Source organism: Sylvia atricapilla, chromosome 17 (genome assembly GCF_009819655.1).
Source record: "Sylvia atricapilla isolate bSylAtr1 chromosome 17, bSylAtr1.pri, whole genome shotgun sequence".
Lineage (NCBI taxonomy): Eukaryota > Metazoa > Chordata > Aves > Passeriformes > Sylviidae > Sylvia > Sylvia atricapilla.
The window spans coordinates 11115084-11135587 of record NC_089156.1 but is presented as its reverse complement, the minus strand read 5'-3'; the positions used below and the strand labels follow the sequence as shown (position 1 = coordinate 11135587).

At 46.4% G+C, this 20504-nt stretch overlaps 2 protein-coding genes across 5 annotated transcripts in view; one reads left to right on the top strand and one right to left on the bottom strand.

The window, feature by feature from the left end:
• Window positions 1-6111: 6111 nt before the first annotated feature.
• On the top strand, window positions 6112-15689 carry TMEM120B (transmembrane protein 120B). 2 transcript variants are annotated; one of them, XM_066331680.1, is made up of 12 exons: window positions 6112-6230; window positions 8431-8549; window positions 9421-9537; window positions 10282-10341; window positions 10912-11007; window positions 12043-12132; window positions 12606-12671; window positions 13594-13655; window positions 13906-13998; window positions 14393-14457; window positions 14614-14682; window positions 14892-15689. In XM_066331680.1, exons 1-12 carry the CDS (start codon window positions 6162-6164, stop codon window positions 15003-15005), a joined length of 1020 nt encoding a protein of 339 aa, XP_066187777.1. In that variant the 5' UTR covers window positions 6112-6161; the 3' UTR covers window positions 15006-15689. The 2 variants fall into 2 exon arrangements, with proteins under 2 accessions (XP_066187777.1, XP_066187778.1); XM_066331681.1 differs by having other exon boundaries at window positions 14614-14686.
• The window catches only part of RHOF (ras homolog family member F, filopodia associated), a 27527-nt gene continuing 22366 nt past the window's right edge, over window positions 15344-20504 (bottom strand). For all 3 annotated transcript variants that reach the window (XM_066331682.1, XM_066331684.1, XM_066331683.1), the window contains 2 exons: window positions 19689-19823; window positions 15344-17594 (listed from right to left, as the gene is read on the bottom strand). In XM_066331682.1, the coding sequence (XP_066187779.1) occupies window positions 17430-17594; window positions 19689-19823 (300 nt within the window). In that variant the 3' untranslated portion in view covers window positions 15344-17429. The remainder of the gene's footprint in view (window positions 17595-19688; window positions 19824-20504) is intronic.

Genomic DNA, 20504 nt, shown 5'->3' with positions numbered 1-20504 from the left:
GCAGAGCCTAAAAATGACTGAAGACAATCATTCCTGTGTTTCACCGTGGCCAGTTGTAAGGGCTGGAGTGGGGACAGAGGTTTGGGGAGGAAATAAAGAAACCCATGAGGGAGAAGAAAAAATGCTTATTGCAGCCCAAAATCTACAGCCTGAAATTACAACCAGAAATAGCCCTCTCTGGAAAAGTATTAACTATTTATTATTTCAGCCCTTATATTGCACTACACTTAACTGAGAGGTTGGCAATTAAAATAATTAGCTAATTCAGACCATTTTACTTGTTTATTTTTAAGAGGCACGGACTGCCTGAGGGTTTTGAACTGCAAATCCAAACTATGTCACACCTAACCACAGCTTCTGCTAACCAGAAGTTACATACATATTTAAAAATTAATACACATTTTAAAACAATAAAACTTTAAAAGAGTTTAAATATTTTAGCAACAAATTAAAATTCACCAATTGGGATCAAAAACTTCTCTGCAAAAACCACTGTGTCTGGATATGACAGAGGGTGCTGCCTCCATTTCTGGGTTGCTTATTTTAAATTCTTCTGCTCCTTGTCTCCGTGTGTTTGTTATTTTACTTCCATGGTCCCAGAGTGGGTTATCAGCACCCTCACAGACCCTTCTGCCTCCTCCAAGGAGGCTTCACAGAGACATTTATCTGTGTGTGATTCCCATCTACAGTTTTCTTAGTTCAGATATAAACAGTTGAATCATACTTAATTATTTTTGTCACTTGATAATATTATTCTTTGTCCTTTTGTATTGCAAGGGTACAGAGTGGGAAAATGTAGGCATATTCTTCTTACAAAAAAAAAGACAAAATTAGGCCAGCTTGAAGAGAAGGTGGTGGTATTTGAAGTTTTATCAGATAGTTCTTTTGACTCACTCAAATGAAATTCCACTTAGAAAATGTCATTCCATTTTGAGAGAAGGAACCCCCTTAGTGAGTAGGAGGTGGGGATAGTTTTGGTAAAGGGTGTCAGATATATCCAGAATATATAACTCAAAGAGTGAGATGTAAACTCAAACTGACCCAGAAATGTCCTAACCAAGCTCTCTTCCTCTCCCAGGAGCAGTTGTTTCCAGGCACAACACTGAGGCCATTATGAAAAGTCGGGTCAAACACTCAAGTTAGGATGTGCTAGGAGGAGAATTTTGGTTTTCCTTGACACAACTCCCCTTGTTCCAGCCTTGCCAGCCAAAATCTGGCCCCAGATACCCTTCTTGGCTGTTTTGGTTGCTTTTTCTTGCTTCACTCTGACAGGCACTGGCCACTGACAAGTAACAACAGTGAAACCTTCACCAGGCAGTGCCAGGGCTTCAGTCCTGCTCCTGTTTGTCCTGTTGCTGCTTTAGTTGTCTGGCAGTTGATTAAATCTTACATTTATTAAGACTGAAAGGAAGCTTTTAAATCTGCCCCTGTAAATTATGCTGTAATTCAGCCCATTATTCTGCCAACACAGTTCATTGCAATGAACTCCACTCCACTCCAGGCTGGACACACTGAAGATCAAACCAAGCACTGGGAGTTTGTGCATGGAAACATGCTCAGAAACACCTTTCCTGCAGCAAGGTCCTGTGACATACGATGCACTTTCATTCTTTTTCACTTTTAAGGGCAGATATTTTTTTTTAAATATTTTTAAATTAAATATAGCTCAAGGCCCTCAGTATTCTACATCTGAAACCCATCATTTTCACACTGAAAGGAGACAGTTACTTCAAGCTGAGTTTGCTCTCACTAAGCTTAGGGAATCACCCAAGAGAAAAGTCCAAACCAACTGAAAACTGTCAGAATCAATAAATTAAATTTATTCTGGGAACTTTGCGGAATAAATAGAGAAAAAGCACTTAGGGAAACATATGCTGGAATTCTTTAAAGGTGAAGAGTGTGACAACAACATACTGTGGAAGTGGGATGCTCAGATGTGTGTTTTATGGCTGCTATATTCAAAAGAAAAGCCAGGGAAGAGGTGGGAGGGTCTTGGACTCCAACCAAGCCTGTGTTGGTGAGCTGAAGGAGCATCCCCCCACTCTGCTCTGAAGAATTGTCTTTAGCAGGATTTAGGAGGGATTGAAGTGAAAGTTTGAGTTGTAAACTTCATCTGGTTGACTCTGGTTTAAGAGTCAAAGCCTTGTAGGAAAGCGTTTAAAATTCTTCCCTCCTTTTTGCTGGGAGCAGTTCTCTCAAGATAAAAACCGTGTTGGTTTTACATCAAAACAACCTAAAGTTAACCCCCCGGGTTATCTGGAATGTTCAGGCACTTAGATAGCCATGCAAATGGAAAGGCTGAAGTCCTGGAAGCTGACACCAGATACCCTCTCCCTGTGAGTTCCTGCAGATTTGCAGCTCATGGTCTCTGCTTAACTACCTGCAACAAGGTAGAGGTTTAAAGGTAAAATTAGGATGTTAATTCCTCAAGTCAGCCAAAGCTGAGAATTATTTACTGACCACGGAGTGCTTTGCAAGACTCTTAATATCACTGGAGGCAGATAAATTTGGCCATACTTGAGCTAATGCCTCTCTTCAAGTCCTTAATTTATTCCTTAATTGAGGGATAAATCGAGATGAATACAAGATGAATCAGCAGTATCAGTCTTCAGCTGAAAAATGTGCCAAGGATTTTATTTATCACGGCTTATTTTCACCTGATGTTAAATAGGGAGTCATCTACATTTATATTTTGTCCTTTCTCTTTTGTTGTGCTGAAAAGGATCTGTATTTCTAGGACAGGGGAAAAGCATCAAAGGAAACAGCCTCAATTATCTTAAGAGGAAAGAATGAATGGAATTTGCATTCAGGAATAGGCTGGAGGGTGAAGGGAAGGAGCTCACATGTGGCTGTACATGTATATAACTATGTGTACTCAAACAAAATCTAACACCCAGAGAACAAACAGTCACAATTTCACTGTGATCCTTAACTTGATTTATTAACTCCATTTCTTAGACTTGTTTTCTGGCAGTGAAAGGTTGGTGAGCTGGGGATTAATTAAGGTAAAGGCAAAGCAGAGATTGCATGTTTGTAGATTTGCTGTGCAATGGCCTTAGGTGATCTTTGGCAGCAGAAAACAGCCACTAAAACTTGCAAGATACCTTGAGAAATGATCATAAAATACTGAAATTCAGAGGAAAAGCACCATTCCTCATGTGTTGCCACAAGTGGGAGACAGGTGAGGTGTGGGAACTCTGAGCAGCAGCTGCACAGAGCCCTGCTCCCCATCCAAGGCTGAGGGGATCACTGTTATCTCAGCTTGCTTTGGTTTTATTCACAGAGATGTGATTTAAATAATGAGATTATACAAACAGCTACAGCCTCCCAGGAGGTGGAGAGAGCTTACAGGTAATTCTGAAGTATTAAGTAATAGTGCAATGGTAAATAATGCAGAACCAGCTGTAAAGCCAGGCCTGCTACACTCACATTGTTTGTGCTGAATTAAATGTTTTTGTGGTTTCTGTTTCAAAGATCTCTTGAATGAATATTAATTAGCATGGTTTAGTTAAAAAGTTGAAAGAAATCTTTTGGGGTAATCATTTTGCACAGCACAGATTTGTTTCTTGTCAAGAGGTGTAGGGGAGAGGTAGGAAAGTTTGGGATAAATGTCTGGTGATATCCCTTGGTGTTCTGGGAGAGTTCTGGGGCTGGAACAGCAGGGCTCTGAGTGGGAAATGCACATTTCCTGCCTTTGTACGAGAAACACCAACCACTGCCCTAACAAAATGTCATCAGCCTGCAGAATTACAGCCCAGGACAAATATTCACATCTGATAAGAGTTTCCTTCTGCTCCTTGGAGGCTTATAGATCAGCAGTGAAAGGAACACTTTTAATGGTTATTGACAATTTATGATGTCTTCTAAAAGTACCTTTTCCTGAATGTTAGGACTGCCAAAGGCAATCCTACAAAGGTTGAAGTGTTTTTACTTTCTGGATTCTCCCAGATCTGCAGGAAGGTGTCAGCACCCCAACAGCAAGGGGTAAGATGCAGCTACATTTTAGGGGTGGCTCTGTGATAAACTGAGCTGACAGAGAACTGCAAAGGTGGAGGGAAGGTTTTCATGTGGGAAGGAAAAACAACTTTGCTGGCAGGGAGTATTCCAACCTTGTGGAGAACTGGAAAGTTTCAGCACGTATCCATCGCAGAATTAACGCTCTCATCTGTGATCCTCCCTCTTCCAAAGGCTGTAATCCCAAATCCTCCTGTAACACAAAGTCCTGTTACACAGGATTGTGGACAAAAGCTAGAATCCAGGAAAAATTTAATACAGACGTAACAAATTCCTGTGACATTTCTATTATGTTGGTCAGTTTATTATTCTACTTCAGGGTTACCAAGACCTGCCACAGCACATGTGTTTGATCTCTGGACAACCATGGCCTCACTGGAGAAGCAGCAGGGACAGTGCAACATCCCTGGTGGTTCTTGAACCAGCAGAAATCCCAAAGCACTGCAAATTCTGAGCGGGTTTCTCTGGAAACTGAATGCAGAAAGTCACCGAGGCATTTCAGGTCCCCACCCACAAATGTATGAAAAAACCGTGCAAAAAGGCAAACAGTGTGAATATAGACCTAGAGAAGGACCAGGGACAGCAGGAACGCTGAGGAGTGTCTCTACACCCAACGCTTTTGTTTATTTATGTGAAATTCAAGGAAACGGGATCCTACACACACTCCTCATGAAAAGAGAGCATTGCATTTGTGGTTTAACTTTGGCTTCACTTGTCCCCTCCCCTCTCTCTTGTATCTATTTTTTTTAATTGCTTCCTTCTGCTTCCTTTTTTCTTCCTCTTTGCCAATTTCTACCCTTTCACAAGAAACCCACAGGACGTGGTGCCAACATTTACAACTCCTCACACCCTGCCCCAGAACATCAGGCCCTGCTCACAGCTGGCCAGTCCAGCTGCTGAGTGGGTAGTTATTGTAAAAATAAAGACATCAGGAATCCTCTTGGCATCTTCTCTCATATCAAGGACCTGTGACCAAGGCCCAGGCAGCAGCAGGGCCAAGCTGCCTCAGATTCAGCCACCAGGTCAGTTTGAGGGGGCTGGCCCTGTGCAGTGGAGGGTTTTATCTCTGCTCAGCCCCATGTGCGATGAACCACTTAAAAGGCAGGAAAATGCTCCCGTGTCACACTACGGAGCATTTCAGGTGCTGCCACAACACAAGGGAGCTCAGCAGAGATGCAGGGCCTCCAGGAGGTGACTGGGGCAGGGCGTGTGACAGCAGCTGAGGGAACACTCCATTCGAGGGGAGCCCGGGCCTGAGGAGAGTACAGGCCTGAGAGGGGACCTGTGCCTGAGGGGGCCATCACGGGAGGGGATCCCGGGCCTGAGGGGAGCCTTGACCTGAGGGGATCCTGCATCTGAGGGGAGCCTTGACCTGAGGGGATCCTGCATCTGAGGGGAGCCAACACCTGAGGGGATCCCGGGCCTGAGAGGAGCCTTGACCTGAGGGGAGCCCACATTGAGAGGAGCCTTGACCTGAGGGGAGCCCGCACCTGAGGGGATCCCGGGCCTGAGGGGAGCCAACACCTGAGGGGATCCTGCATCTGAGAGGAGCCTTGACCTGAGGAGAATCTCTGGCCTGAGGGGAGCCCACACCTGAGGGGAGTCCATGGCCCGAGAGGAGCCCACACCTGAGGGGAATCTCTGGCCCCAGCGGAGCCCACACCTGAGGGGAGCCCACACCTGAGGGGAATCCATGGCCCGAGAATAGCACACACCTGAGGGGAATCTCCGGCCGAGGGGAGCCCACACCTGAGGGGAATCTCCGGCCGAGGAGGCCCACACCTGAGGGGAATCTCCGGCCGAGGGGAGCCCACACCTGAGGGGAGCCCACACCTGAGGGGAATCTCCGGCCCGAGAAGAGCCCACACCTGAGGAGAGCCCACACCTGAGGGGAGCCCACACCTGAGGGGAATCTCCGGCCCCAGCGGAGCCCACACCACGCCGCTCCCTCACCTGCCGGTTCCCCGCCCTGAGGTGTGTGTGTGTGTGCGGGTAAAGGAGGCGGGGCGGCGGGTGGCGCGCGCCGCCGCGGGGCCGCGCCCATGACCGCGCGCGATGACGTCAGCGGCGCAGGCGGCGCGCGCGCCCGGCGGGTGCGGGCGGCGGGAGCGCGCCGGCGGCCCGGGCTGGTGGCGCGGCCCCGCGCCATGCGGGACCAGCTGGAGCGGAGCCTCGGCGAGTGGCGGGAGCTGGAGGAGGAGTTCCGGCAGCTCCAGGTGAGCGGCGGGGCCCTGCGGGGGCGGCGCGGTGCCTCCCCCGCCTGCGCGGACGCGGCTTTCCCCCGCGCTGCCCTTGCCGGCTTTGCCTCGCATCGCGACGCGGGGCCGGCCCCGGCTCGCCCATCGCCGGCGGGAGCGGGGCTCCTCACCGCCGGCCGCATCCCCGGAGGGCTCGGCGAGCAGCCGGAGGTGCGGGCGGGCTCTCCCCGGCCCGGCCGGGCGTGCTCCATGGCAGGCTGCGGGCTCGGGGTGGCCGCGGACGGGACACACGGCAGCCGCACGCCGCCGGTGCCCCGCGGGCTGCGGGAGCGCGGGACAGCGCGCACCGAGCCCCGGGGATGCGCCCAGGTGTGCTGCCGCCGTTCCCGGTGCTGGGACAAGGGTGAGAAAAGGGGACGCGGTGCGGTTGTGCGCGCATGGAGCGGCGCACAGAGCAGCGCCTGTCCCGCCGGCATCTCCTGGCGCAGTGTGAGTTCTCGTGGTGGGGTACGGCGGGTCCAAGCGCTGTTTTTTCCATCTTGCCAAAGTGCATTGAGGGACAGAAGGGTCTCGGAGTGGCGGCCAAGAGCTGTCCTACAAGACGCTTTTATCTCCAGAGACCTTCCCTTCCTACTCTGCTTGTCACCAGTGCTGCACCTATACACGTGCTTTAAATCTTTCAGCCGGTTTTAGAGTATGACCGGCTGCTCTCACTCTGGAGGCTGTTTTAGCCCCTTTTAGACTGCTGAACAGAACGTGCATGCAAAAAAGAAAAAAATAAAAAGTGTGATTTCCAGATTTATCGTTTTTCTTAATTAAAACTCACTTCAGGCTGCTCTCCTGTTAGCAGAAACAAGGCTTGGGTGCTGGGGGAGACCAGCTGGCCTGGTTTTGTTGGTCACTTGTTTGCTGTGTGCACCTTCTCAACAAGCTCCTTGCCTGAGTCTGACCTAAACCACAGTAAATATCAGTGACCTGTCCCTGCCTCAGCTTCCCACCTGTAAAAGGAAAGTAGAAACATTTTTCGGTGGGGTGGCAGCTGCTGGTGGTGTCATTGACCAGGGATCAGTGCTGTAGAGGTGTGCTCAGCAAAACCAAAACGAACCTGAAGTGGTGAGAGCTGCACTGCCTGTCGGGGTTAGTTTTGTTGTTAAGGTCTTTAAATCAGATACTGGAGCTTGTTTTGGGTTGTTCTTGTAAATAAAGAACAGCTACCAGGTGGGTGTTGGCAAGGAAAAGAGCAAAGATTTGGTTTGTGTGGTTTCACCACCGTGTTTATGCTCTGGGAATAGCGGTGGGAATTTCCTGTGCTTGTTGGTGTGCTGGTAGGTGAAGCAGCCATGCAACCCAAACTCTGCAAACTCTGTTTTCCAAATTAAAATTGACTCAGAGGTCGTTGTTTGGTGCTTGGGGAGCCCTTCCTGAGACCTCCCTCATGGGGGAAGGAGCTGAAATCCTTGCAAAGAGTGGAAAAGCAGAGCCCAGGTATCCCTGAGTGTAGGCGAGGGTGAGAGCAGAGGCTCTGCTCAATGGGTTTGCAGTTGGTGAACGTGTCCTCGTTATGGCTGAGCACTAATTGGGGGCTTCAGGGGACCAGTGAGCAGTTCCTTCCAGGGAGCATCTGAGGCCACAGGCAGGGACATCACTTCAGCTCTTTAAACCAGAATATGGGGCAGTAGGTTGCTTGAATATCCGTGGGGTTGGGATGGCAGTGGTGGCCAGGAGGTGCCTGAACCTCCAGCCATGGATTTGTGCCTGGTGTTGTGTCTTTCCCCTTCTCCCCAACTCTGGTAGGTCCTCATTTATTTTTTTCCTCCAAGATTTAATCTGGCTGTGAAATTGGAGTGCCTGCTCTGTGATTCAGCCACCATTTGATGGCCATGGATCAGGATCAAATGGAGGATTAGGGGATTCAAGGATTAGGGGCTTCATTGCAGGGTGGGATGGGAGTGAGGAGCTCCTGAGTGGGAAAGCTCTTTAAAGAGGAAATGAGATGAGTGTGGAGGATGCTTTTCCTCTTGCTGGAATTTCATCAGTGCCCATTTAAGCCCTGTTGTATCTGTTCTGGTTTGGCATCTCCCTCTCCTTGCTTGTTAAAGGGGTGCCTGTTGTATCCCATAAAGCCAGGATTTTCCTTGTTTCCTTCAGAGGTGAGGACCAAATGCCATGAATAACCTAGAAGGGCTCTTCCTACCAACCATCACCTCTTCTCCTGCAGGAAACACACAAAGTTTACAGGCAGAAACTGGAAGAAGTCACCAGCTTGCAGACAGCCTGCAGCAGCTCCATACACCGGCAGAAGAAGACCCTGAGGGACCTGAAGCACAGCCTGCAACGGTAACAGGAGACCTGGAGGGTGGAGGAGGCAGGAATGGGATATTCCTCTGTCCCAAAGGCTGAAATGCTTGGATTTTTACTACTTTTAATAGACAATTTATGTTGTTCCACATTACAGCCAAGTAGAAGGATCATTACTGCATGAGAGAGGGAGTGCTGTAAATATAGAAGTTTAAGGGAGCTGGTGTGGGTTTTACCCTTGCAGTGTGTGCTGTGCATTGCAGGACTGTGCAGCTTTTGGCTGTGCCAGGTGAGCAATGCTTTACTCTGTAAACTGCACTGGAAGAGCAACATCAGTCCTTGGACTTGATGGTGTAACTTGCTCCTGGGTGGATTTACAGGAGGGAACTGTCTCTGGCTCCTTGGCTGATCCCAGGAGCCACGGGCTGAATTCCTTGTGTGCAGGCCTGAGTGCAGCACCTCTGACACCACAGGCTGCTGGCTCTGCTGCTCACTGCTCTCTGCTTAACATTAGTTACTAAAAACCACAGTAAATCATCAGCTCTGAAATACTTTATACCTGAGGAGCTGCAGGCTCTGCAAGGGCAGTGCCTGAAACCAGGCACAAAGTTCCCAGGGTGGAGGGAGCTCTTTCAGAAAAGCACAATATTCCCACATGATCCTGTCACTGAGCTGATGGAAAGAGGAGCTGATTTATAAACCAACTGGTTGAAGTAACCTACAGCAGCATAAACCTGTGAAATAAACTCATGATGAGCCAAAAACGGTGCCGCAGAAATACAGGAGCAAAGCGCATCACCTCACAGACCCAGCTCTTTAACAGCCTGGATTTCATGACAACATTATTTCCCTTCTAATAAAAAGGAGGTGAAAACATGAACAGGAATATCTTGTTTCTGTGTTCTTGCAGGTGCAAGCCCAGAGCCAGTCCTGAGGAGTTTGCTCTCATTCAGGAGATCAGCAGCCAGATCAAGGAGAGGCAGAATGTCTTCTTTGACATGGAAGCTTACCTGCCCAAGAGGAATGGGTACGTGCTCTGCCAGGGAGGCTCGTGTGCTCCAGGAATTTTGGATGTTTAAATGTTCACAGCGCTTTGTTCCTGAAGGAAAAGGTTGAAGAAAGACATGTAAAATTGGATTAGTCATAAATCTCTTGCTGAGCTGCTGTGTCAGTTGTACACAGAATTCATTAGCTGTGAGTGGATGTAAATGTGTGTGGGCAGTGCAGGTTTTCTGTTAAAATGACAGTAACCTGCACTGGCAAGGGATTGTGCAGCTCAGTGTTCCACACTGATGTTTTCCTAGGCTAATTTTTTTGAGGGCTGGATCAGCACAAGACTTTTCTCTTTTTATTTTTTAGTAGTATTTTTAACCAACTTTAATGTTTTCTTCAAGTGGGGTTGCTAGGGCAGAGTTATGTCAGTTGTCAAGGGCTGTGTCATGCTGCAGCCCCTCGGAAGTTTCTATCAGAAACTTTTTTTCCAGATCCTCTCTGTTTAGGTTTGGACAGTGCACACTGTGTGTATTGCCCTTAGACTGTAATGCAAAAAAGGGACCAGGAAAATAAACCTTTTCAGTAACTTCCTGGAAATGCTGATCAATATTTCCACATGTAAAGCCTCTTCTGTGGTCTTCCCCTGTAGTTTTTCTTAATCAAAAACCTCCAGCAAGTGTGGCTTTGGCAGAGCCACTGTCTCATCACCTCGATCTAGATCGTCCTGTGGTGTTCAAATAAAACTTATTTGGGTCTGCTCTTGGCTTTTGTCTTCCAGCTTGTACTTAAATCTGGTGCTGGGAAACGTGAATGTCACTCTCCTGAGCAACCAAGCAAAGTGAGTGAGCCTCCCCACCTGTGTGAATTTGGGTTTCTGTGGGGCCAGCTGCGGGTGTGGACTGGAGCCCAGAGAGGGGAATAGGTTTCTGTTACACCTGATAAGTGAAATGTTGAGGGTGGATGATTGGACTGTGACATGGGGATAAACTAACATCTTATGTAGCTCCAGCTGATTCCATCCATCACTTGCTTTTAAGCCCAGCTCAGCCTCTGGCCTTAATTGTAAAAGTGTTTGGAGGTTTTTTTTGTGATGAAAAATGGTACTGTGACTTCTAGGCATACAGTGCTCTAAGAAATGGAGATATTTATGTACTTTTTAAATCTTGTTGTGCCAACCCAGAAACCAGCTCTGATGGACTTAAGGCACTGTGTTGCAGCTGAGGCTGAGCTGACCCTCCCTGCAGGCAGAACTCTGCCTTTCACCACTGTCCACTGCTTTTCTAAATGTTTCAGCAAAACCTCTGTCTCTGGGCTTGGCGTTTAGCTTTATATGTGGTTTGGGAAAGGTGAAGCCACATTCCAGTCAGACATCTGTTTGTCCCTGTAAACAGCACCTGTTTCCTTCCAGGTTTGCCTACAAGGACGAGTATGAGAAGTTCAAACTTTATCTGACAATAATCTTGTTACTCGGGGCTGTCGCCTGCAGGTTTTTTCTCCACTACAGGTAAGCTGCATTTTTATTTCTTATCAAGTATTTTGCATAAAATTGTGCTGGGTTTGAATTTTCTTGTGTACTGTTAAGGACAGTGAGACTGCTCAGGTTGTGTTTAGGCTTTGAGCAATTGGGCAACAGGACACCTGCACTTCTTCAACTCTGGCAGGAGCTGTATTTTAGCTAATTGTTTTTCCTTTTTAAAAGAGTCTTTTGTAACTGAGAAAGTCCGACATCATGTGTCCTAATGATGCTAAAAACTGATGTTATTCTGGCATTGAGCTGTCCTTGGGAACAACCACTTGGTTGTGCTTGTGGGTTGTCCTGGGCAGGAACCAACATGGTGCTGCAGCTCTGAGGTTACAAAAGCAACAAAAGAGAATTTGTGTGAAATAATCAGACCTGAAGCGTTATCTCCAGCTCATGATAAAGTGTCTGAGCACCAACAAGCTTCCACTATTCAGTTTTTTTAAAAAACCAGGAAGGTGTTGGAGCCACACACTTCCACTGTGGTCTCTGTGTGTCTGAGTGAATGCAGGATTGTACCAGGAATGATGCTGCCCTAAGTCCCCTTGGCTTCAGGAGTTTGCAAATGGCAAAATAAAGTTTTAGTGTTTTGGGGTGTTTTTTTTTTTTTTTGTGCCAGAGCATAATGCTCTTCCATTCTTTCAGTTGATTGGATTTATATAGATCTCATGGAATCTCCTCATTGAATTAGCCTGGAAAGGCCTCTCTTAAATTGGATCATCTGCTGCTTCTGTGGTGCTTTCTCTCCTTGAGCAGCACTTAATGCCATCCCTGCATCCCTGCTTATCAGCTCAGGATCTGCAGTGTTGGGTCACAGGGAGGGGAAAGGGGCCTGGAGCCTGGCAGTGCTGCCCGTGGGATGGAGATGTTCAGCATGGAACTTTGTGTCCACAGCCTCACTTGGGCAGGTTTTCACCTACCCAGGAGGAGGGAGGAAAAACAGGGAATTTTAAAATGCGTCTTCATCATTAACAAGGCGGTTTTTTACTCTGTGTTTTTTTTTTTTTTTCTGTTTAACAGGGTGACAGATGAAGTGTTTAACTTTCTGTTGGTGTGGTATTACTGCACGCTGACGATACGAGAAAGCATTCTCATTAGCAATGGCTCGAGGTACAGTGCCACCTGCAAAAACCATGGAAAGCTTGAAATGTCCTCAAAAGAAAGCCAGGCAACAAAAAGGCATTTTTGTTGGTCCAGAAGCTGAAGCCCAGCAAATCCGAGATGCTGGTGGCCTCTCTGCAAAGTCTTTTGTCTCTCTCCTCCTCTCTGGTCACTTCCAAGGGCACGAGTGGCCAGCTGAGGTTTGGGGAGAGAGCAGTGCAGTTCCTCAGAGTCTCTAAGTTATTGGTCCAAGGTGTTGGCTGGCTTTGGTGGCTGTGGGTTAGTTGTAGATGTGGTCTGGGGTGTGTGTGCTGCCTTGTGTTAGAGGTCACACATTTTTGGTTGGAAATGCCTCAGCATCCCTTGTGCTTCTGTTGGGACAGCTGCTTTGTTCCCATTTTTGGATAATTTTTTGCCCATAAGGCTGGACTTCAATATGAAATCCATGTTTCTTGTCTAACTGCCGTGTTTTCTCTGCTCAGGATCAAAGGCTGGTGGGTGTCTCATCACTACGTTTCCACATTCCTGTCTGGGGTGATGTTAACGTGGTGAGTCTGCTCTTGCCTGCTCGAGGTGCTTCAAGCCTGTTTCATGGTCTTTATATCATCTGAGCATTTAAATCCAGCGTGACCATGAAGCTGTGTGGCTGCAGGACACATGGCAGAGTGTCAGCCTTAATATTTGTTTTGATGTTACAGATGCTTTCAATGATAAATACAACACTGCAAGTTTGTATTTACATTCCTGGCATAAAAAAAAAAAAACAAAAAAAAACCCCACACACAAACCCTATGGCTGTAATTAAAACCACAAGCCCTGTGGCTGGTGGTAGCAAAATCTTTACAAGTCTCCCAGTTTCCGTCTCTGTAACTAAGGAAACGAGCAGCACTTTGCTATAGAGGAAGGACACCATAAAATGAATGTTTGGTGCCTTTACTGAGCCTTGATTAGAGAGTTTAAAGCCAAAAATGCAGGTTACCCCCTTGCAGTGGGTGATGGTGTTGGTTAGACAACCCATGATGCACCCCCCGTGCAACCTCTCTCAACTTGGGCATGAAATGATGAGTTAATTATCAAAAATTGTTTTAAAACAACAAAAGCTGCTTCTCCTGAATCTGTAAGGGGCTGACTTAGTGGCTGGGGCATCCATCCTGAACTGCCCTCAGGAGAAGCAGCACAGCCAGCCCCTGTTGCAGTGCTCGGCTCCTCGATGCAGATGATGCTGAATGGTTTTGCTGCCTGGAGAAAACTGATAATGGATAAGAGGGGATGGCATTTATCCTTGTTAGAGAGGGGAAACCTAATCAATGAGAGCACTTCCTGTGTGGCTGTAGCACCTCTCTGAGCTCCCAGTGGGTGGAATGGGCTGGGCACCAGCTGCTGGGTCCTTTGCTAATGGGATCCGGCCTGATGGTGAAGGGTTGGATGCTTTTAGCACACTAATGGATCTCCCCTGTGTTCTGCTTCCAGGCCGGATGGACTCATGTATCAGATGTTTCGCAGTCAATTTTTAGCATTTTCAATATTTCAGAGTGAGTAGACCTTACCTTGCTAATTCAAGGGATGAAATAATTTTGTGTCATACGTGCTTAGAAGAAAACACTTTCATTTGGTAAATACTGGAATATTAAACTGTAGGAATATAAAGATGGTGTATAAATACGCAATCCACAAATACAAGCAATAATTAAATTCTGTTGGATTAAATATTATTCAAGTAGTTTGATACTTACCATACTTCTGAATAACCAATGCAGTGATGTTTTCTCTCTCCTTCTCCAGGCTGTGTTCAGTTCTTACAGTATTATTACCAAAGGGGGTGCCTCTACAGGCTCCGGGCTTTGGGGGAGAGAAACCACTTGGACCTTACAGTGGGTGAGGTTTCCTGCTTTGCTTTCCCTGCACTGTTTTTGCACAGGTTTTGGATGCACTGATGGGGAGGGAGAGGGCTGTGTGCCCCCCAGTTGCAGAGCTGCCCCCTGCCTGGCTGCCTGTGTCCCAAGGCAGGAAGGGCAGTGAGGCTTTTATCCCTCTCCTTGGGTCTTGTGAGTCAGGAGCAGAGAAATCTGGTCTTTGGCAGCATTTGAAGAGACTAAAATGGATGCTTTGGTCATCCCCAATTTTATCCTTCTCCAACTACAGCAATTTCAAGAAAATATTTTCATGTGGCAGGAGTAGCCCTTACGGGGTGGTTTGGGTGGGGGACAGCTGCAGGCCCAGTCCTGGCTCTTCATGCTCATGCTCTGCCTCTTCTGTCAACCTTTTCCAGAAGGATTTCAGTCCTGGATGTGGCGGGGGCTGACGTTTCTCCTTCCCTTCTTGTTCTTTGGACACGTAAGTTGGGTGATCCCCTCCTCCCTCTGCGGGGCAGTGTCGCTGCTGCACCAGCACCCAAGGGTGCTTTGGATCACACACAGCCATGACAAGTGTTTCCAAGGTTTGATCCTTTTTGTTCTTATTAAATTGCCTTTTTTCTTTTCCCCTTTGCAGTTCTGGCAGCTATACAATGCAATCACGCTTTTCAGATTGTCAAGGCACAAGGAATGCAAAGAATGGCAGGTGCGTGTTGGCTCTGCTCAGAAGCACAGAGCAGGGCAGACGGGGTGCTTCACCACATCCTGAAAGATATTTGGGCATCTGACTCCATTTAAATATCTCAGGATAATGCAGCAGAGTCTGTTCTGTGTCTGGCAGAGCACAGCAGTGCTGAATATAATCTATGTTTTAATATTACAAGGTAATAAATGCTGCTTCCTCTCCCCTTTCAGGTTTTTGTGCTGGCTTTCACCTTCCTGCTGCTCTTCCTGGGGAACTTCCTCACTACTCTCAAGGTGGTGCACACTAAACTCCAGAAGAACAAAGACAAGGTGAAGAAGCTGTGACTCCCCCTGTTCCCAGTGTGCATCCATCCCTCTTCTCCCAGCAGGGCTGGGTTTGGGGCAGGTCCTGCTCAACCCCAGCCAGGTGATGGATGGGCTCAGAAGGACTGTCCCCGTGTTTGGTGAAGGACTCTGCCAGCACAGACTCAGTATTAATGCAAGCATGGCTCTCCAGTCACACTCCTGCTATTTATGTATATTTAATATAAAATGTACTTGCTTCTGGGGTTTTTGTTCTGTATACAGAGCAGCATGCACCTGCCTGGCAAAGTGCCAGCGTTGGGGAAAATGTGAGATCTACTGTAATTCCAACTCTGGAATGATACCCGACACTTTCCAGATTTATTATTTAAGTTCTGGGTCTTAACTTTATTGAGGTTTAAGAACACTGTGGGTCGACCAGTAATACAGAATGAAGGCTGTTTTTCAAGATACTTAAGGCACATTGTCAGTGGCAATACCAACTTCTGAGTATAGTGAAAAGAAAAGGCACATCTTTGTACCATACACTGCTGCTATATATACTCCTAACAAGCTATTTAAAGAAGAGAAATTCCTTCTTCGAAAACAAAATCATGCAAGCAAAAGCAGTTTTTAAATGGCAGGGAACTCTACTAGCCCTTTTCCAGGGAGACCAGGCCATTTGTCCAGGCCTGACAGAACCTAAAATAAACCATTCAATATGCATCTGGCTCTGCCCCTTTTTGGTAACAAACACACGGCCCTTGGGTTGGTTTTTGAGGCACGATTCTGAAAAGGGGAGGTCAGGCTCAGCTCAAATATTAAATACTTTTTTTAGCTGCTGCCCTTCTACCAGTAATGAAGAGAATGGGAACACTTGGTTGATAGCACAGGACAAACACTGACTGCTACCCTGCTAGAGCCCTTGGGCTGCTTGAATTTACACTCACTCATTGGAACACCCTTTTTTTGGCTGCTGTAACTTCTGCACCTCCTCAGGAAGCTGCAGCACCAAGCTGCCTTGAGCCATGTCCTTCCCAACAGTGAAGGCTCCCTTTGAGCCAGCACAAAATGCCCAAACTGGACACATCCTCTGGCAGAATGAGTGGAAAAACACTGTCCTCCTCCCCAGAGTGTGCCCATGAGGAGGGGACAGATAATGCACCACAGGTTTGACACAGATTCATCAGCAAAATTATCTTTGCCGTGTCACTGTCCTGTGGGCATGAACAATAAACTGCAATTTGCACATTTTCAGCAGTTTTCACACCAGTTGGGTTGTATTTTGCTATTTTTGCACACCCTGTAAGTTTTTTGTTTTGTTTTTTTTTTTTTTTTTTAAACTCCCTGAACTCTCAGTTTATGAAATGTGAATTGTTTTTTCTTGAGAGCAATACTGGAACCTGCTTCTGCAGGGGTGAGTAATGTGAGTTCTGCAACCTGAGAAACTTGGATTAAAAAAGCCAGAGAGCTTTCAGCAACACCTGTACTGCAGGAACCTCATTTCCCCTCTCAGGTTTGGTTTATGAGGACTAAAAACTAGAGATTACTCCTACTACAATCTGAGATCTCAGAGAGGGGATGTGCAAAAGAACCAGGAGATACAAGACACACGTACCAGGGTGTGCAGTGGGAGCCTCCCTGATCCTTAAGACAACTGACACCTTCATCACAAAAGGGAAAATTCTAATTTATACCAATAGAGGTGATTTCATGAGTGAATGAATTTTTCCTCCAGTATTCACCATGATTAGCATCTGTCTGGCATTAAATAAGCTGTAAGTGTTTATCATAAGACTGGCTTGACATTACATGTAGTAGCTGCTTGTAGTACTTCTAAATTCGAGTGCTGCAAATTAACTATTTCCTACGATACTCCATTATTTAATTAGAGCAACTGACGTGTTTCCATTGATAAATTGCCATTTCAGCAGCAGGCCTTGAAGAACTCTGAGGTGCAGGTCTGCAAAGCTGGTTCAGAGGGGTGGTAAATGTTCCATCTGCACTCAGGGGGAAGCCTGAGGACAACTCATGCCATTACCACCAAGTTAATTAATTTGAAAATGTTAAAGACAAAACTCTCTCTGTCTCTTCTAAGGTGCTTGATAAGCTGCTTTAATATTGCTTCTCAAATATGTGCCTTTTCTACTGGAAAAAGGCAGTAAATTGTAGCTCTAACGTCCCACAATTATTTTGCAAAGGAATAAGAACCCCAGCACTAAGCTGTATAGCAGCAGTTGCTGTTCAGTGCAGTTTAAACAGCGAGTTGCTCTCACTTGGAAGCAAAAGCCAGATGGGTGATAAATAGCTTTGAAAACTCTGTGCGAACAATGCAATGAAAGTGCAAAAATGCTAAAAATAATCAAAAATTTAAAACAAACATCCTGCTGAATACAAATATGTAAAAAAACATTAAAGCTGGACTGTTTATCAAATCTGGATCATTTGGCTCTCATGCAGTGCAGATTATAACACTGAGCACACTTTCCGTTTCCTCTGGCCCTTGGCTTTCTTCATGGCACTCAGAGCAATGGTTGTGGCTTCTTTGAAAACATTTTCTATGTTCTCACGACATTTTGCTGAGCATTCCAGGTAGATCTCTGCGTTAATCTCCTTGCAAGCTGCCTCCCCCTGGAAAGAACAAAAAGGTAAGAAAAGATGCAAGTTCAGTGGATGAAAGAAGGAAGGCGAGTTGGGAAGGAAGGGAATTAATCTGTACATCTTTGCAATCAGGAGGAAAGAAGCTGCCTCTGAGTGCAGTGCTAGAGTGTGAGTGGCATTGGTAACAAACTGAAGCACTGTAAATAAACTTGGGGTTTTTCCACTATGCTGAACCAAAGCCTGGCCTAAGAGCTCACGGCGTTAGAGACTCTTGAGATGCAGAGTCCTGATAGCACAGAAATATTCTCAGTATTGAATTTCTTTAAACTAAATGCTGAGGTAGGTACTTAAGCGAGGATAAGATGTCTACATGGTGGTATTTTTTTCAGGCCTGACCTTAGCTATTCTGTGATGTCACCTTTAGTACGATGAACGTCACATGCAAGGACAGAATCTGCACTGATGCCTTGCCTTGTTTTGCTGGTGCACATGCAGGAACCTTGACTTCTGCTTTGAAGCATCACAAGGGCACAGCCAAAAGCCTCATAAAAACAAACGGGTGCCTGCATTTCTCAGCCATGCAGTGGGAACATGCTGTAATCTAAAACATTTTCCATGCAATGCTGGGTGTGTGAAATCACTACAGACAAAGCACAGTGATTTCTTACTTGTGATCCTTTTATTGTCCCTGCAGAGCCAGCCCCCAGGTTTGAGTGCTTGTGAGCCTTTTACTGTGAATTCCAGGTCTGCAACCCATGGCTCACAGACTGCACTTATTCATTACAATCTCTGGGAGTGGGCTTTTACTGGGGGGTGGCTGTTGTTTCTTCATATTTAAGCAGTTTGTCTCCTTCCAGTTGTTTGCAAGCTGCAGTGGTGGCAGATATTGTTCAGCTCCTCTGTGCCTGGCATGGGAAGCACCACGTTGTGTGGCTCAAGGTGCCATCAGCTGTAAAAAACTGAGGTAGAGCACATTTCAGGGAGGAAAAACCAAGTGAGAGGGCTCACATAGGAGACAAAGTTTGTATAACATGTGGGTCCTCCTGCATGAGGCCTCAGCAGACTGGGAAGAAGTGTCAGTTGCTTGCCTGGAACCTCTTTCTTGTGAGGATGATTGAAGGGATTTATTCATCCAAACAAGGGACAATCTGCAACTGTTCACAGTGACAGGCTGAGACCTCATCTTGTGTGCAAGGGAGACAAACTAAAAGGCCCAGCATGGTTTTGTGGTGATGCAGTTGCAGTTTATTTCCCTGCTGTTTAGAAGTGGTGATTCACTCAAGGTCATAGTGCACTTGACCCTGTTCCCTGGACGTGTGTCTCAGTTTGAAAGCTGCTGTTCTTGCTCTGAGGTGAGAGGAGAAGGATGGCTTTGTAGTTTAGCAAAAAGAAAAATTGGAGGACCAGAGCAGAAAGGTCTTGTGTGACATGGGACAAGTTGTTCCATCACTGTTTCTCCTGTACCTATGACAGCTATGCCCCTGACATAACAATAATCATAAATCTCATTGCTTCGTAATACTTAGAGATACTGATAATATGTAGTTTTCTTAAGATTACTTTAGAGACGTCCTTCATTACTTTAGACACAGTCCTTCATGTCAGAGAAACCTTGCAGATGTTCTTGCTATCGGCCTTGAAAGGATTTATTTTTAAGTAGGATTTGCAAAATACATTTATTCCAGAGCAGTCAGTGTATTTAATACTGGAACGTGTTTCCTAACATCCCCAGTCTTTATCACAGTATGATCAAAGCACCAGTGATGTCTGCAATGCAGGCTAATAACAATTATGCAGGAAGTCCAGCAAACTTGTTAAGGCTTACAAACTTGTAACAGCAATAACCCAGCTGTGAAAGGAGAATCAGATGTAACGAGCATAGAAGGCAGACAGCTGCGTCCTTTAAAACTGCTCATATTTCTCTTTACTTTGGCACTAAAAATGGGGGGTGATTTGACCACTTCTAAAAAGAACTCACAGAACCCTCTGTCAGCACTGTCAATCGTTTCTTCACCCGGATCACCTAACTTTGCAGTGTCTGTGATGGTACCTGTGAGGAGCAACGCCACCAGGTGCTGTATCTCCTGCCAAGAGGCCCACCACTTCAGAAAGACTGAAGTTTACCTGGTTGTAGGTGATGGGCTCCTGCCTGGCAGCCCTGAGCTTGCGCAGCTGCTCCTTGTCCTTCCGAAGGTCCGTCTTGCAGCCGATCAGCACGAGCGGGACGCCGCGGCAGAAGTGGTTCACTTCAGGATACCACTGCGGGAAGCAAAACAAAACTTTTACATCTGGATTTTGTTTTGTCGTTCCGTTTCCTGAAATCAGAACAGTACAGCCAAGCAGTATTTAATGTAAGCTGCAATTTTAGAGTTTTGGGGTTAGTTAATGGGGGTGGTGGGCTGACATGCACTATTTACATCTCGGAAATGTTTAAAAGTCCTTCCCAAAGTCAGCTGCTTTATAAAAACATAGTGGCATCTGTTTCTATGCCAAAATGTTTATTTACCATATACCAAATGTTTAAATTCTGAGGAGCTCCTGTAAAGACAGATTTAAAAACACAATTTGGATTAAGTCTTGCTTTGTTTTCCTGGTGCTATGTCCAAGAACGCTTTGGAGCTTTGAGAAATCCCAGCACAGAGAAGTGGTTGCTCTCATCTCTCCCCTGCAATTAAACACACGTGATGGAAGTAATCTTGACTCTAAGATGTGCAATGTTGGTGATGTGACATTGCTACAAATAAAGCAGTGATTTCATTGCTGGTGTTTGATCTTTTGAGTGAGATTTCTGAGCACTCAGGAGCCATGGAAAGGTGAGCTCCAGGTCTAAGGTCTGTGACCTGCAGCTCAGCACATGATGAGTGATCTGGGCATCCACACACCCCGGGTATGGGATACTAAAAGCAGCAGCATTTCTAATCTGACATCTTGTCATATATC